Here is a 19,028-nt window from a genome sequence, read left to right on the forward strand (position 1 = left end):
AACATATAAATACAATTTCATGCCTACAACGCAAGCAAGTACTTGTCCTGTTCTCATTATTTTGTGGCTTTAATGCCTAAAATAAATACATTAATATTATAAACATATTCCTTTTAAAAAAAACTATATAACTGTTAAAATTATAGAGGCTAAAAATTATTCTGTTTACTCTTTCAAAAATATATTTTCTATTTTGCAAAACAGTAATAGTTGAACAATAAATCCAACACAGTGCACTATTAACCGATAAAATCCTCAGTCTCAACTTAGCAAGTGTTAATAACAAATGGAAGAGGCATAAATTGTGTCTAATCAGAAATAATTAGCTTATATGATTTTAACAGTGATATCATTTTTAAATAAGAAATTATTTATTTAGTTTAATCATAAAGGCCCCGAAAAAAATTGAATATGAAAAGGAAACAAGCAAGAAAATATATATATAATAATTTACAAGTACTTCCATGTGTTTTATTTATGAAATTATATTTTGGTAATGTGACTGTGGCGAGAAAGATTGTGTTTGAGAATGACCACTGGGTTAGGGCCGAAACGTCATAATGTTTTTATAAATAATATAAAATTTTTTATTGTTATGATTATGTTTATAGTTTAATAAAAAAAATTTGTGCGTGTAATTTACTCCAAATGAATTCCTTCAATCATTTTATTGATGTTTATTAAGTAACAATTAATCCCACTAGAAAAACTGCAAAAATAAAGTTGTTTCTAATAAATTAATTTTTATTTTAACGTTTTTTGTGAAGTATTGGCAATTTTTAGATATATTGCTAATTACCCTGAACGTCCCCATGTTGTTATATGAGACGAATAAAAAGTCGAGATTATTGTAAATCTATAATAAAAAAAAATCATTTTATTGTATTAAGTTATTTTATTGTACTAAGTTATTTTATGATATAAAGTTATTTTAGACAATGAATATAGATTCGTTTATTTACTCACTACTAAGGTAAGAACCTGATATTTGATTACATTTGTCTTCTACTCTTTCAGGGAATTCTCATTAGAATCATATCTTTAAATGAGTTACTTCTTCGTATTCGATGAATACATCATCATTGATTCGATACATTATTTTTCTTTCTTAAGCGTCTATTTTTAATCATTTTTATCATAATTAATTTGGTGATACCTACGCTGACCAATGATGATGGCTGACATTACATTAAGCAATGCTGATAGCTGATAGTTTCTCTCTTACTGCTATCACATAAAATAAATATATTTATAAAAAAAAACACACATAAAAACTTTTACATCCAGTTAAAAATAGGTTAATGTATTGTTGTTGTTTTTTATAATCGTAGTTATATTGAACGCTTTAAGAGAAGAAATAAATTTTACGCGAATGAATAAATAAATTCTATTGAGGTGCAGATAGTTGACCGTAGATTAATGATTGGAGAAGTTTGTCGGGGGGTGCGGTCAGCATAAAATAAATAAATATGGTTTTGTTTATTTATGTTGTTCTTTGCTGACCGCCCCCCCCCCCCCCGACAAACTTCTCCAATCATTAAATAAATTCTATGAATGAAAGTAGTATAATCATGATTAAATAGGATGTTTTTATTTTATTTTAAGTATTATGATAATAATCATAAAGCATATTATAATGTTATTGTTTCTGAAACAACTAACTTTGCTAATTTAAACAGATAAGTTTCTCTCATACTGATTAAATAAAGTATTTATAATACTGTGGAAAACAATATCACAGCGTTTATTTCCCATAATTTTTACTTACTTATACTATCTAAGCACTAAAGGCAATGTCCATCAATGCGAAAAAAAAAATTAACTTTGCGTGTTTCTGATTATCTAGCACCATAAATCAAGGTAGGAGTAGAAAATGGGTTAGTCCTTCGTTTAAACAAGGTCTGATAACAATTTAAAGGTGTGGGTATGCGCTATAATTAATCTATCTTTACGCGAGTCGTGGCTTGTGACATGAAAAAGCAGGTCTATTAATTTATTTAAACATCAGTAATTAATGCATCAATTTGAGAAATTAAAATATTGTATTTATTACATTAATAAATTATACATTATAAATTAGAGGGTATTAAATATGTGTAATATTTAATGTTGAATGATTAAAATAATGATCATTATAATTTTTTAAATATTCTAGAATTAAAATTTGAAAACAGATATTTATTAAACCATTGTTATTAAATATTTATAAAATCATTTCATTTATGCCTTTCTTGAATTTTACATTATAAATGGGGAATATTAAATATTTTAGTAGTTAATTTTTAATGATTAAAAAAATGTATAATTAATATGCGAAAACATGTATTTTTCAAAACATCCTTATTAAATATTCATTAAAGTATATCATTTATATATTTAATAAATTATACATTGCAAATGTGTAGGAGTATTAAATATTTGTAATAATTAATGTTTAATGAGTAAAAAAAAGTACCACTATAATTTTAAAAAATATATATAGTTAAAATTTTACATTATAATGGATGGTATTAAATATTTTTAATAACTAATATTCACTGATTAAAAATAATATTACTATAATAACAATAAAATGTGGAAACAAATATTTATTAAACCATTCTTATTTAATATTCATTTAGTATTGAATTATACCTTTAATAAATTATATGTAAAATTAGGAATATTAAATATTTGTAATAATTAATCTTAAATTATTAATAAAAAAAAAAAGACCACTATAATCCTTAACGTTTCAATCATTCATTAAAATATTGTATCTTTTTTTTATTAAATATCCATTAAAAATTGAAAGTATTTTAAATTTTTAGTATTCGATCTTAAATGATTATAATCCTTAAAGAATACTAAAAACAATTAAAATAAATTTTATTAAATCACATAACTCTTTGTTTGGATCTTCGAACGGCACAATGTTTTTAGCACCATAATCATCGAAATTATAATCCAACAATCGTGTTTAAAATTTATTTTTCGGAACTGCTATAATTTAACCAATTATATCGAATTGTCATTTTGGTGAAACACGAATTAAAAATAAATCGAAATATTAAAAATCGATATAAAATACAAATTTATTAAGATGAATTTAGAAGTTTATATCTAAAAAATACTTTGTTTGAACTCATCATCGACGTTAGTTTTTTTCAAAAGTAACGAAATCTTCAAGAGCCTACGTTAATGCTTGCATGTCATCATACTCAATTACCTGTCGTGTGTGGAGGCTTTAACACGTTCCATCGACACGTTCGTATTGAGTGTCTCTCGACTATGGGTGCTCCAGTTGTAATTACACGAAACCGTCTACGGTTAATATTTTAATTAATTCAGTCAAGATTAAAAAAAAAATAAGTATAACAATAAATGTAGAATTTTGTTGATCACGTATCAAGACTAATAAAATTCAAGTTTCTGTCTTAAATCTACTAACACATAAAGGCCCTACAAACGGTTTCATTATAGATAATATCGACATTCCAACAGACTTACTCAAGAAATGTGCTGGGTGTGAGATCTCTCCTTATTTATGCCTAATACACAATATTTTTTAAGATTTTATTTCAATAGTATCTTGGGACTGGTGCAAAAGAAGAGTTCAAATTTTTAAAAAAATTTACATATATTGATTTATCATGTTTATTTTAGAAGAAGTTTGGTATATATGTTTGAGCAATATTCATAAGTTGATCCGTGTTGATTTTGTCGTATTATTGCAACCTAATAAATATACTTCGATGTCTACATTGTCATACGTCCGAGTTTTTTAGCCTAAATATTTTTATTTTGTACATGGTACTATAACATATTAGAAACACATTAAGAACAAAATATTGTGAAAGATTGTATATATTTATGTTAAACTGTTTATTTGCTTTGCCTCACAGCGAATATTTCCTCAATGTTCGACTAATGGATTTTATAGATCGTTATGAGTTCCGTAACCTAATTCTTTTTCTTAGGAATATTCTTGATGATTTGTATATAATTCTCGTAGCAATATAGTTTTTTATTTAAATATTGATTTATACCTGTCATGATTCCATTGGTATTAAGAACATTTTTAGGCTATATAGATATAGAAAATAATGGCATGGCATAGAGATGGATCAGACAGACTTAGGTATCTTATTCAGTTATGGAGGTAGATATCTGAATCAACATTTCAGCTTCACCATATTATTGAAAATAACAACCTAAAACTTTATTATAATATCGTTGATAAAGAGTATGTATACAATTAGTCGCTATGAGTATAAATTTATATAATATATATAATATATAAATTTTATAACAAGATGGTATTGGTTATTCCGTATATATGCGAGAAGTATGTTCGTATGAATAAGTGGGCATTTACTTTCTGTCTTACAGAATAAAAATTCGCGTTTAATAGTTTTTAAGGACAATAGAAATTAATCTGACTTAATTTTTTCTAAAAAAAAATTTTAAAGCAACTTTACTATAACTAACTTTTTTTTTTTCTACATAACTCAACAAATCGATGCTATAATATGAGTAAAAAAATAAATAATTTAGACAAGCTGACTTAACAAAATATCATAGGAGAAATCTCTACTTTATTGGAAGAAAATATAGTTGCTATTATTTATTCATGATTTGAAAACAGTAAAATACGATTTTTTTTTTAGAGATCGAAACATATAATTTTTTGTTAAGTAGAAGGTCGCATTAAATTAAATATAACGCCATCAAACCCCACGTATAGTACAAACCGGTCGTACGTAAATCTGAGAAAAAGAAATCGCCAAAGGAGTTTTTGTTTATTTGAAACTAAATTTTCTCACTTATAAAGGCATAAAAATTAAAAAGTGTTGATATATGTTGGAAGAGCAGAAATTTAGATTTTCAGATGTATAAGCATTGGATTCCAATAAAATTGTAAAGAGTTTTGAATTGGAAATTGGCATACAAAAATATTCTCCGAAAATCCTCAAATTTCAACCTCTAATTTCTATTAAAATTCAAATTTAATGTTATACATTTAATACCATAGCAATATTTTTTTCATATTCAACAAAAAAAATAAATAAAAGTTCCGTTTATAATAATGGACCTATAAATGATGATTGCTTTTATTACATAAAAAGGGACTGGTGTCCCCACGTCTGAATCCACTCTCGTCAGTTTTGACAACTTTGAAGGTTTGAAACCATAGGAGTAAAATAGTTAAGTTGTTCTTAATGACCATCTCTTACATTCTAACATGCCTTAGTAATACGTTTTTGGAATGTAAGTCCATGATATTTAGAGTGTTCGGAGGTATTCAGTTGTAATTGCTATCATCGGAGGGAACATTTGATCAAAACAAAGAAAATTGGCAGCAACTTAATCCGCCATAAGTATGAAATAGATGAAGATAAGAATAGAATTAAAAGTATACCAGAATCATTTATATATAATAGGAATAATGTTTGATGACCCACCAGTCCGATGAAGATGCAGAAGAGTTGGATGACATCAGTATATGCGACACTGTACAGTCCTCCGAAGAGTGTGTAGAAGACGGCGATGCAAGAGCTGAAAACAACTGCAGTGTCGTGGTCCATGTCGATTATAACGCTGAGTGTAGCTCCTGTAAGAGGAAATATTATTTAGAAAAAAATATTATTGTTATGATATAATAGGAAGGATCTAAACAAGAGACTTTAAGCCTCTGAAACACTATTGAATAGCTGAACATTTGAGCATGAAGTATAAAAAATAAGATAATATAAATGCAGACAAAAACCCACATCTCACATCAACAGTCTAAAAATAAATCTATAAATAAACTAGAGACAGTCGCCCCAGGACATCTTAACATTGCTCGTCATGTTAACCTTGTTAAATCTGACTTACGTTAGTAAAGTACACTATAGTGAACTCTAATGTGAAACATATTTTTTATAATTACTTATTCGGCCTACACTGGCTCATTACATTACCAGAGGACTGGATTGGGATCTTGAAGAGTTCTGCTCTACCCCTCATGCGTGGGGGACAGAGTGGACTCGGAGATCTTCTGGTCGAAAATGTAAATATTATAAATAATAATGTTAATGTAATTAGTGCTTTTATTTCTATATATTTTATATTTTTTTCATTTGTATGTCATCTCAAAATATTACATATTTTATTTTCGTTTTCGTTTATATAGTTGGATTATGTTAAATTTATTTATCATTCAGTTTATATACATATAGAGATTTTATTTATTTACATATAATTTTAATTCATTTATTTTTTTTTTAATTTGTGGTTAAATTTACTCATTTATCACTATTACTTACTGCCCAATATTATGCCACTATTGTGGCAGATTGTAATATTTATCAATAAATAAAAAGTAATAATCAAATATCAATCAAGAGAACAAAGGAAAAACTTTAAAAACACATAAATCTCACAATAGTTTAAGATAAATACTTATAAAATAATAATAATAATTAAAATTACCACGGTTTTTCTTTATATATTGATTTTTTACATTTTTGTAATGTTTTAGCCTATACTATTAGCTATTTTTAAATGTTTACATCTTCACAATATTAAAGTCTACCTTCAAACGCAAAACACCTGGATATATTTGTAATAATTTATTTTAAATTTTGCTTTTTTCCTAATGGCTTATTTATTACTGTAATTTGTACATAGACTTTTAGATATTATTTTTAATCATCATATAGAACACTGTCTTAAAATTTTCATGAACGATATTGTTATGATAGGGTAACATGAAAACAAACTATAAAAAAAACAGCACTGAAATATCAACTATGAAAGGGAATAAAACAATAAAGAGAAAAATCTGGAATTACAAAATTACTTTGTAATTCATTACAATTTTTTTGTATTTCAAATGAATTATATACAAATTTAAATTTTAAACTGAAGAATAGGCATTTTCATAAAATTAATACATTCTATCACAATACCGTTTAAGTTGACAATAAAAATACTAAAACGTATTTTAATAGTAAATTGTTCCTACCGGACCTGAAAACTAATGTTTAATTCAAAAGAGCGGTTAGTAATGGAAGTTGCGCCTGCAAACATTTAAACCAGCAATGCTTAAGTAAATTGCTGAACTCAATTGCAGGAGCTTTATCGCAACTGGTTTATCCTGCTAAGTTAATTGGATTTTACTTTTTAAATTATAATATTCATTGGTTAGTAATAATTCTGTTCATCAAAGTTATTTATTTAATAATGAATCAAATATGTATTTTGAATTATTATGAAAAATAAATCATATATTTAGTTAGGTGTAGTGTAAATTATCTAATTTGTTTTTAATAGTATTTAACATATTCCAGTCGTTTTAATCTCAATTATAAATGAAGGATTCACAACAAAAGATGTACCAGGAAATATACGTATAGTATATATAGTATATACTATAATATAGTACGTCTACCAGCCATCACAAAGGCACTGAAAAAACCGCCGGGTGAATTAGATACGGTATAAGAAACAAATTAAAAAAAAGGTTGGGTTAAAATTAGCATTAAATATCTTATTTTTTTATCTTAAAAATTGTATTTGCACATGTCAAAATAAATATATTTACGAAATTTTATTTAATTACAACTCATTTTCCCGCTTATAGGGACGCAAAAAAAAAAATATAAAATTTTTTGCTTTCTAATGCTCTGAATAGTGTTGAAAGTTTTATAGATTTAGATTACGGCAAGGCACAATTATATCCGGGAAGGAATTCGTTTAATTCTTCAATATATTTATTAATTTCGGTAAGTAATGTTATTTTAATTCGTTAATTTTAGTGTATTTATTAGTAAATAATTATTTCATACTATAAAATTATTTCTCTGAATTTATTCCAAAACTTTTTCCTTTCACTTATCTAATATGGAATATATGGTAGTTGAGAAGAAGCATTGCAGTAATAAAAAACCTTTAACCTTCCTTTAGTAAGGAAAAGGATCGCCATCATGAATACTAAAAAGTTGCTTTTTTAAATCAAAGAAAGTTCCGTTTTACTCCCTACTATGACTTTCAAATGCGAAAAGATTTGGATAAGGGAATAAAAATTAAAATCTTCAGCTAATTAGAACCGATAAAATAACACTGGATAACCTCACAGCAACCAGAACAAAGAAAAATAAAATAGTCAGAAAACCATTTTATAGTCGCAAATGGTGGACTAGAAATATATACGAGTTCAACACCAATATCCTGAAAGAAACGTTAGGATAAAAAGCGAGAAACACGCAAAGATGACAAACTGACGCCATCCTAAGAAAGATACTAGACATCTAGAAAGAACATTTCCTGGAACTTCATTTATGAGTGCGGCAATAACAGAGGCATAGCACTCCTTCCGGTGGCCTACAAGAGTGTCCAATATTTTGCTAAATCGGATGTCTCGGTATTACGAGAATATAATTGGCGATCACTAAATAGGATTCTGGTAAGGGAAAAGCACGCTGGGAATCAAAAATCGATGTGAACAGATTAGGTTGTGCAAGCTTTATTTGTCGATTTCAAAGCAGCCTATGATTCCGTTGTCAGAATTGTCTTTGGCAGATCATAGCTGAGCTGGGGATGCCTCTAAATTTAGTTAGACTGAGAAAAGCATGTACAAATAAAATTCTCCTAAATACAGAGATCTTTCATACGGAGGAAAAGAACTAACATTGAACTGCTTCCAGAGACTAGTCAGTCAATACCTCACAACTTAAAGGAGAGGAGATTAAGATGAGTGGGGACATGTGGCTTGAAGCAATCCATCAGGAAGCCTCTACACTATAGTGCCTATAGTAGACAAGGATAGACAGAATCAACAAAGATGCGAAATAGCTGCATGCACCAAACTAGAAAGTTGATTTTGGCTGCAAAAGATCCTGTGGAGCCAGTTAAAATAAAATCGATGCATTCTATACATTTTACAAATATTTTTTCGAATCTCCAACCTCTCCGAATATTTTCCTTTTTTTTTTAATTAAATGTTTCCTGCTGTTTTTTTTCATGATTTTATTGAACGTATTGACCGCTAATTTAGGTTTATTAATTGAGTAGTTACATACATTCGTAGTTTACAATCTAGTTATATTTATCCATCATACCCAATACTAAGACCTCTTATTTCTTTAAATTACCAGCAAACTGCTCATTCTCTTTAATACCATTCGAGTTGAAAATTATTTAACAACCTAAATACTAATTTTTAAATGTGATTATTAAGAAGGCAAACGAACTCTTCTCCCTTGTGATATGAAAGTGAAGTGTAATGGCCTTTGAAACGCATGGATTATCCACAGCAGTCCGGTTAAACGCTTCTTCAATGTCTTCCTTAACCGAATATTTTATTGGTATAAAGCATGAAAGAAGATACCATCTGTACAGGTTCAGAAAAAATATTTTTTATTTTTATTATATTTATCACATGTTAAAGTTTTTATTGGAGCATAAAGAAATGTATGATAGTTTACTTAAAATTTTTTTGTGTATTACGGTATATAAAATACAAAAATTCCCTACTTTTCTGCAAAGTTATAAATTACTTGGAAACTATAACTAGTTTTGTCATAACAAATTATTTGAATACGGCCACACCACTGTCATGAAAAATTTGTTAATCTGTGATAATAATTCGGCGTGCATGCTCTCCTGACCCTAATAGTTGTTCTTTTAATCAAGTTCTCATGTGATAATATCATTGTCCACTGAATGACTGTTGCATTCAGATAATTGGATCCAACAGCACCATGAAGCTTTCCATGCATCATTGTTCGTGGAGCTAATTTTTACTTCCGTTCCAAATATCGTCACGTCCGACACAAAAGCCTTGTTATTAGTTAATTATTTACAAATGGTTTTTAACACTTTTTTTTTATTTACGATAAAATTTACAAAGCTCACTTTATACACATATAAGAATAAAATGGAGACAGAAGCTAAATACAGCCAGACTAATTATTAACATATTTTTTAGATCTTCCGGGAAAAAAAATGAAGGTGCTGAATTTCCACTTAATAAAAAAAAAAAAAAGAAAAACAAAGACTGATATAGGAATAAGTCTTATTAGATATAGAAAAAAGTCTGTTCTGAAAAAAGCAACTGCACTCAAAAGCGAGATTGCTAATGCGATATAGAAATCTAGTGAAGTTATTTCACAACTTTCAGTTTCCACCCTACGTATGCTCCTTAAGCGTTTCGTGTAATTTGAAGTTATAGCTATTTTTGCAGTTTAAAAAAAAAAATTATAAAAATAAAATAAAAAATTATTACAAAATTTTTTTTTATTTTTCTGTTGCTATAAAAATTTATGTTATAGGGTTTCTAGAAGGGGAGGGAATAAGGAAATAAATAATAATAAATTTTGTTCCTGTTAAGAATACAGTTGAAGAAAGCCGTAATACAATATAGTAAGATCAGGTTAGCTCAGCTTTTCTTGCTTGAATCGGATTTCCCAATTTCTCCTTTAGTTATTCATAAAATTTTTTGATATTTTGTATTTAGTCAACCAAATAAAATTAAAAATACTTTAGAAAATGATTTTTTTTTAAATCTTCATGCAAGCCCTGTCAGATTATTTCTATGACGATTAAAACATACATTAAAGACTATTTAATTGTACATTGATATGCGGAGTTTAATCAAAATTGTTTCGAAAAATCGAAAAAATGAGGAAAATCGATTCTATATAGTGGCACTTCCAGTCAGTCGATTTTTTTCGAAAAGGTTTCTCGCACAGTCCAAGCACATACCCGCCTTAAATATATAAAAAGTTTTGTACTTTTCATTTTTGAGCTAGGCTAATTGCACACAGACTATTTTGTGAAACTTGGATATTTGGACTCAAATAGAGGACCTCAAAACGTATATTTTTTTAGAAAACTAGAATTCGAATTTTTCACGATTCCCCCTTACTATGTATTTCATATATAGGTAGTTGGAAGTAAAAACAATTATTACTATTCATAATTTTTGGATGAATTTGTTAATTCCCATTCTTCAGAGCTTCTCCTTAATCCCAAGTGTGTCCCCCGTGGGGACAAGAAACCTAGTTAATCACTCTCCATCCATTGTTTCTTTTTGTTAGAAAGATCCCTAAGGGCAACCTCATATCAACATTAGGAGGTCAACATTAGTCCATGTTCATTTTTAACTTAGGACCGTTTCTTGGAAATCTACTAGTTAGTTACTATAAAACTCACATTCCACCTTCCCTCTTGACTTTCATTGGCTTCTCCTCTTTCCCCGCTACTTCCTATGAATATTTAAATTTGATAGATTTTCTTGGGGTTCTTTTTGGGAGCTTCCACCCTTGTAGCGTTCGATCTCTCTACTTCTCTTATGAAGATGGTATAGCATTCAATGTTCAAGCTATAACATGCCTCTATCATTTTTACCTCCAAAATAAGAAATATGCATTCGAAATTTTTTTACTTATATAAATTTATTTTAATAAATGAACTAAAGTATGTATTTATACGTACACCCTACAGAGTATTTATATCATAGGATAATGTCTTACTTACCGAGAGCAGCCAGAATTCCAGCTGCCCAGAAGACCTCACCGCACAGCGCCGGTAGAAAGAGAAGGCCACCCATCCTTCCACCGAAGGCGTCTTGAAGAGGGTCCAGCATGGTGACGTAGCCCTGTCTTCGCATTTGATTGGCGAAGAAGATTCCACCTAAAAGAGAGACATATGGAGAACGTAATACATTTTAGATATAAAAATATACTTTGTAGCGATAAGGATCAAATATTTGACTTTTTACAATAAATAATTTTATTTGACATTTTCACATAATTTTTATGAAGAAAAAAATAAGGTAATATAAATTGTTATCATCTTTTTGGTAGAGAAATAATAGCTTTTTCCTAATTATGAATGAAAAACTTCATTTATATAATTTTTAAAAATAGTATTTTTTTAGTAAACGTTTCTAAAAACATCTCTTGTAAATTTTTAATATATACATTGTATACATAAAAGCCACGAGAAACAAGACCTAATAAACAGTTGGAATAATTGGAATTGTATGTTTGGAAATAGATTTTAATATGTTGACCGGTGTGAAGATATAAATGTTTGTAATTTGTGAATTGGATAAGCCAACACGTAACAAAAATGTAAAATATTTATTTAGATATACAATAAAATTGTAATATGTTTACAATTCTTGTATAATTTTATATTAAAATAAAGTGGGTTTAATCTATTTCAGTAGTAATCAAAGTTTTTTTTTGTCCCACTAATAAAGCCAAACTTTAAAATTTATCACTGCCTAATTAAAATTTTTTTTAGGAGCAAATTCGTATTTAATTGATTTCGAAGATAAAAATATTATTGAAGCTATAATTATCTTTTAAGTAATTATTTTAAAAAAAAATGAAATGGGGGTCAGCAGGTGAAATAAATTAATTATTTAATAATTAATACCAGATCAACTTTTTTTCTTAATTAGGGTATTACTATAGAAGTAAGGTATTACTTACTCCTGTAGTATTTGTCTCAGTTATGTTATTTAGGATGTGGTTTTATTCTCCTAAAAAATACTTTAAAACAAATTATTATATTTTTCTTTTGCATTTGGAGCTCCTTTGTAAATGACAAACAAGAATTAAAGTATTTTGTTGCTTTTTTAAAACTGTATAGTATATTTCGGTGAAGGGGATTTTTGAATTAGCAAGTGTCTGTAAGCAAATAGAAAGCTTAATTTTATAGGAACAGTAAATATAGTAGTAATGAGATCATTTTTTTGTATGTAAAGTTTTGAAATTTATTACGAAATTATATTTACTAGTTTAAACGACCCGTGTTTGATTGTGTCCAACAATTTTAAAAGTATATGAAAAAAAAGATAATTCTATTTATGCATAAATCGTATTATCTCAGCTTGAGTCAAAATTCCCTCTCATTTTTAATCGACATCTGTTCCTCCTCTATTTTAGAATGTTTTCTTCAAATTTCAGTTATAAGTAACCGCAAAATAAACTTTTACTTTTTTTCTTAGATGCATGCGTCAAATTCTCTTTCTTTAATGAAAATTCTTAAAATTGATTGCTTTATGCAGTCAACTTACTAAAAAAGTTACTTTATATTCAAATCGGTTTTACTTTAGGAATTATTTTATGAAATTTGCCTCATTTTAATATAATACATATGTATATTTAAATATTATTTGCTTTGTTTATTTTAAAGTATCCTACTTTATTATTTGAAATAGTTATTTATTATGAAAAGATATTCTTATGGATTTTTTTTTTATAATGACGTTCATTAAAGTAAAAAAAAAAATTGATATATTTTATCATGTACGAAGGGTTTTCATTGTATATATTTGTTAAAGTCCAAAAGTGTATTTTTCTTTTATTTAATTTAATTTCATTATACTTCCAAGTGGTTTTTATTTTTTGTTAATCATAAGTTAATTTCTTTATTTTTAATAACCATTTAGTCTTTATTTTTGTAATTAAAATTAAATTAGAATTCATTTAGCAAATAAGGAAGTTTGTTATGATGCGTGTATAATATAAATACATCGCTGTGTCTAGGCACATATAACAACATTGCAGGCTGCAATGGAATTACGGATTCTACAGTCCGCTGCCTAGAGTCCTAGAGACTAAGCCAGAGTTGAGAAGTACCCATCGGCTCTCCGTTTTGAGGCAACGAGAATTTGTGGTACAATTCAGGACCCTCACCCACCCAATCATCGACATCTGGATGACGGCGGATGTTGCGGAAGTGAAATATCATCTATGCGCATATCGACCCCCCGTACTGTGACTTTTTTCTCCCATTCTTTCACGAACTTCATATTTTTTTTTGTTTCTTTTTAAGTTACTGATTATTTCTTGCGTGAATTGCTTTGGTTTTTTTGTTTGTACATATATATAAAGATATTTTCTTTTTTACATCACACACTTTTATTTTTTATAACAACATTAACATTCAGTTTTTATTTTCATTTGTATATATTTTAATTTAATCAAAATTGTATATCAGTTGGAAGATTTTATTATTCTCTAATTTTTCTTTATTATTTTTGCGTTTTTATGATTCATTTCAGGTCCTCCGTTTTTTTATTTTCTATTTATTTAATTATATTATTTATTTTATTTTATATTTATTTACCCGAACCGGCAAACAATTTTTTCTCTGGGGAAGAGGTAGGTTTTTTCATTTACGAAACGCCTCTCACCCCAACATTATTTATTTATAAATACAAATTCTTGAAGATCAACTACAATTTTGCTACAAAATCGTATTGATTTTGGATCACAATTGATGCGGCCACACACAATGAATTACTGGTTATGGATGTTGCGCCTGCATTGACTTCGCCCGTTTAAACCATCAACGCTTTACTGAATTGCTCAATTTGCAAGTGATTTATTCATTTTTCTCGTAAACGTGAACAGTTTTTTCATTTATTGTTTAATTATTATAATAATTGCTTATTATTATTAAGTTTAAACAAATATATTCTTGTTTTGCTATTGATGTAGTCTATTTAGGTCAATTATTTATGGATTAAGATTCATCATTTTACATCTTCTAACAATGTCCGTTCTACTGTCGCTAATGGAATACCGTAAACATCCCCATTAGAGAACGATAATAGTACAGTAATGATGTTTTGTTAGCATAAATATACTTAGATAGACATGATGATCGTTTAATAATAAAAAAAATCCTTTCATCTGATTATTGGAAACATGTAATGTCTTATTATTTTAATTTTATTATTATATACCTTATATTAGCCTTTTTTTAATTGAAAAAAAAATATTAGTTACGTACTTATATTTAATATTATTACAATATTTTTATTTAAAAAATGAAGTTGCTTGTATTTATTATTGAATTTCAGAAATAATACCAAGACCTATTCTTACTAATTATGGACTAACAGCTTTTTTATTGTTTATTTGTATATCTTATATGAAAATCTATCTGTTTCTACGTTATTTACGTAAAACGTAATGGCCGATAAATTGTATTATTATTATATCATGACTCAGTTGTTTTTTTATTATTGTGCAAGTCCTCCATTAAGGACATATGTTGCCTCAGAGATGTCAAGATTCATTTCTGAAGTCCGCCCCGAAATAAATATTGACTGACTCAGGTTGGACTCGAACCCACAATTTTCTGAACCAAGCTGTTCAGCTATTAGGTCCGTTTTCGTGCTTGTTACCATTGCTAAAGATTCATATTCAATATTTTTCAGATTCAGTATTTGTGATCCTAAGTCACCAATGTTAAATGTGAAGGTAAAAATTAGGAGTATTCATGAGGTTGTGTTAAATGTAAAATGTTTTACCAAGGATTGTGAGCAACCTTATTTAAAACCATGTTAAATGTATAACATCTCCTAAATTATAACTTGTATTATAACCTTTCCTTCCAAAACTTCGTGTTATTGTTTACTTCTAAGTTTTGATTAAAGTAATTTATTTCAATATGCCTAAATTGAGTGATAAGAGAAAGTTTGGCTACTGAGTGTCTTGCTGATCTGTGAAACAATCAACAACTGTCATTACATTATTATTTTAATATATTGCTTTATTAGTTATAAAACACCCAAAAAAATACTAACACAATCAAAACCAAACTACGAACAAGTAATATGTATAATACTACATTGCTTGTTACTGCGACAACAAACAAAATGGTGTGCACCACAGCTGGTCTGTAGCGTGACGTCATTCTGCATTTAACATACTCTCAACCATGTTATATGTTATATCGTTTTAACATGCTAAAAGAAGGAAATATTTCTCCATTGAACATGACCTTTCATTTAGCACGCTTTAACATGTTAAACTAAAGATCATGAATACCCCTATTGGAAGCAAATTTTAGCCAATCTCGTAGATTTTTTATTCCAAAATTTAATCATAAAATTTATGGTGGATAGTGGGAACAAATATTCGTAAAATGTATAGATAGCGGCATTAGGTACATATGTAAAATTCACTCTTCTCGATTACATTAATTATTATTTTTATAAAACTCATTACATTAACCAAAGGTACTGTAAACAAAGATACTTAAAAATACTTCTTGGTACTGAGTTGTGATTTATGAAGGGAAAAATATTTTTAAACTAATATTAAATGAACAGAGGTTGTATCACGGTTTCGGCCAGGAAAAAGGACTATCGAATGACTGAATTTACATTTTTTAAGGAAAAAATGAACGCAAAAAGTACCTAGAAATTATTCAGGGACTGATTGTTCAAAGAAGAGAAAACCCACAAAAAGAAGATTCGTCTTTTGGGAAGTCAACTACTATTCGCTGCGAAGTAAAACTTTTTTTGAAGTCGAACGTGTTTCTGTTTTACTCTGGCTTGCCCGAGTAATATCGGCTTGTCTACTTTATATTTTTTCTCGTATATTAAATTTTTCTAATATTTCATTTAAAAAAAAATAATTCTCTGCCTTAATAATTTTTTTAATGCTTATTAGCATATGAGTACACTTTACACAAAATATCAGAAGTAATTTCATTTTAGTATACAGTTAAAAATTAGGCCCTATTAAAATTTTTATTTAGTTTTTCAAATATTTCATTATTGATTTCTCTGTTGGGGGAACAGTTCAAAATTTTAAAATTCGGCTCATGAAAGATCGCTTTAATGCATAATTAATTTCAATAATTGTAGAAAAAAAAAATATTTTTCCCAGCTTGTTGTTGAAAGTCCTCTACTAGAAAAAACTTAAAGAGTCCGTAATCTTCAATTTGGTATTAATGAAGTCGACATTTCTTTTGGAATTGGTATAAATTTGGTCCCTGATTTTTCTAAAATTACGGTATGAAATTTATTTTATTTTTTGGCAAGCGAGAATTTGCTTTTCAATGAGGTGATTGTAAAAAGGTTTATGTGAACAATATAAACAATATCCACATAGAAAAGCAGAAATTTTGTTAGAAAGTTAATTTTATTTTACATAAAGAATTGATAACTAAAAAAATTTTTAGGAAATTTTAAATTGCAACATATCAACTTTTCTTTATTCTAATCATCTGAGTGCTTTTAATTTATAATGACTAATTTTATCATAGAAAAATACTTTTTATCATTTATACATTTGAAAGTTCCCTTCATAATATCAAAAAGCGAAACAAACAGCACTTGTTTGCGATGAAATCTTTTCTAGTTAATAAAACCATTTTTTAAAATTAAATATTGTTTATTAAATAAATCAAAAATTGTTGTATCTTTTATTGTCTCATCACTTTTTTATTTTTCACCAGTCCAACGTTTCGGCCATTTTAGCCATCCTCAAGGACATCTTCAATTATAATTTCTTCCTCACATTAATTTAGAGTTACTTTTGCAGGCTATTCTGCCCAGGTCATTCATTTATTATAAATTAAAAACCTATTTTTTAATTTAAAATCATAAATATTTAATTATTGTTATATAATTTTTTATAACACAAATTCACTACTTTAGTCACTAATTTACTCACTACTAGTAGTGAATTTGTGTTATAATCTTATATAACAATAATTAAATATTTATGATTTTAAATTAAAAAATAGGTTTTTAATTTATAATAAATGAATGACCTGGGCAGAATAGCCTGCAAAAGTAACTCTAAATTAATGTGAGGAAGAAATTATAATTGAAGATGTCCTTGAGGATGGCTAAAATGGCCGAAACGTTGGACTGGTGAAAAATAAAAAAGTGTTGAGACAATAAAGGATACAAATTTTTGATTTATTTTATAAATAATTACCTTGTCTCAAGAAATTGAAATAATATAATTAAATTAAATATTGTTTTAGTTGCCATTGCCACAAAAATCATAATCTTAAAAAAATAAATCATTAATTTTCTGCTCCCATTAACATTTTTTTAGCTTGCGGGATCTAATATTTCTTCTCTAAAACTATGTATTGAATATAAATATGCAAAAGAATAAACCTTATTCCAGATCATAATGTTTCGAAAAATCAGGAGACAAATCCATACCAATGAAAAGAAATCTCGAATATGTTTATATGAAATAGCAACAGTTATCAATTCTTATAATGTATTAGAATTGAATTTAGAAGTTTAAATTTAAAATGTAGTTTGATCCTGTTAGGCACTGTGGTAAGACACAGTGCTGCTAACTACAATGACACGGATTCGAATACGGCTAGGCAGATAAATTTTAAAATAAATTTTCTGTTACACAGTTAGTGTGAGTTAACTCTGTGGGTTATAGAGCCCCTTTAAAAGGGAGTACTTGAAAAAAGTGAGTGAAATTGAAAAAATCATCTCCAATAATTGTTGTTCTAAAAACAGTGCTTCCTTACAAAGTACTGAACCCATGATGATGACCTATGACCTATGACCCTTCATGGGTCGTAGGTGTGTCACATTATTATTATTATTGATCCTATAACGACGTATTACGTACTGAAATTTCAAACGGTTAACAGAACAATATAAATAAATAAAAATCCTTGCCTTCATTTAAACGAAATTGAAGCTTATTAAATTTTGAAGTTTTCTTACAGTAGAATTTCTTTAGTCTAAGAAGAGGCTGATGAAGATATTTTTTAATGAAGTTTAGTTTTACAATAAAATAAATCTATTCGCTATTGGTCCATCTTGGAGCCTTACCCAGACAATAAATTTAGTTAGGCCGAGTTATATTTCTTGAAGGGAATTTTATCCACTTTATGGTGGTGAAACTGAACAATAATTTTTTAGTTCCCAATTTCTATTCAGCGAAAAATCGTATTACTCAAAAAATTTCCAATTATCTCCTATTCTGATTAAAATCGGATCATTATTCAGACAAATTTTTTGTAGCTCTTGAGTACTATATCCTCTAAAAATAATGTCCAGGATTTAAAGAACACCCTGTATATTCATTTAAATATATGTTGTATAAATAAAAAAACATGTAATAATACATTTTTTAACGATACAGTTTTGTAACTATATTCCGATATTACATATTCAAAATATCAATATTTCTTTTAAAATAATAGAAAATGTTGTGCAGAGCTAAGAAATTTAAAAAGATATATATATTTTTTTA

The 19,028-nt window shown here is 27.6% G+C and overlaps 1 protein-coding gene across 1 annotated transcript in view; it reads right to left on the reverse strand.

The window, feature by feature from the left end:
- Positions 1–19,028, reverse strand: part of ChT (choline transporter) — a 101,423-nt gene that overhangs the window by 52,296 nt on the left and 30,099 nt on the right. Inside the window, exons 5-6 of the mRNA XM_014431500.3 lie at positions 11,506–11,661; positions 5,445–5,593 (exon numbers count right to left, since the gene is read on the reverse strand). Coding sequence (XP_014286986.1) covers positions 5,445–5,593; positions 11,506–11,661 — 305 coding nt within the window. The remainder of the gene's footprint in view (positions 1–5,444; positions 5,594–11,505; positions 11,662–19,028) is intronic.

Source organism: Halyomorpha halys, unplaced genomic scaffold (assembly GCF_000696795.3).
Source record: "Halyomorpha halys isolate HHAL.00 unplaced genomic scaffold, Hhal_1.1 Scaffold978.1, whole genome shotgun sequence".
NCBI classification, from domain to species: Eukaryota; Metazoa; Arthropoda; class Insecta; order Hemiptera; family Pentatomidae; genus Halyomorpha; species Halyomorpha halys.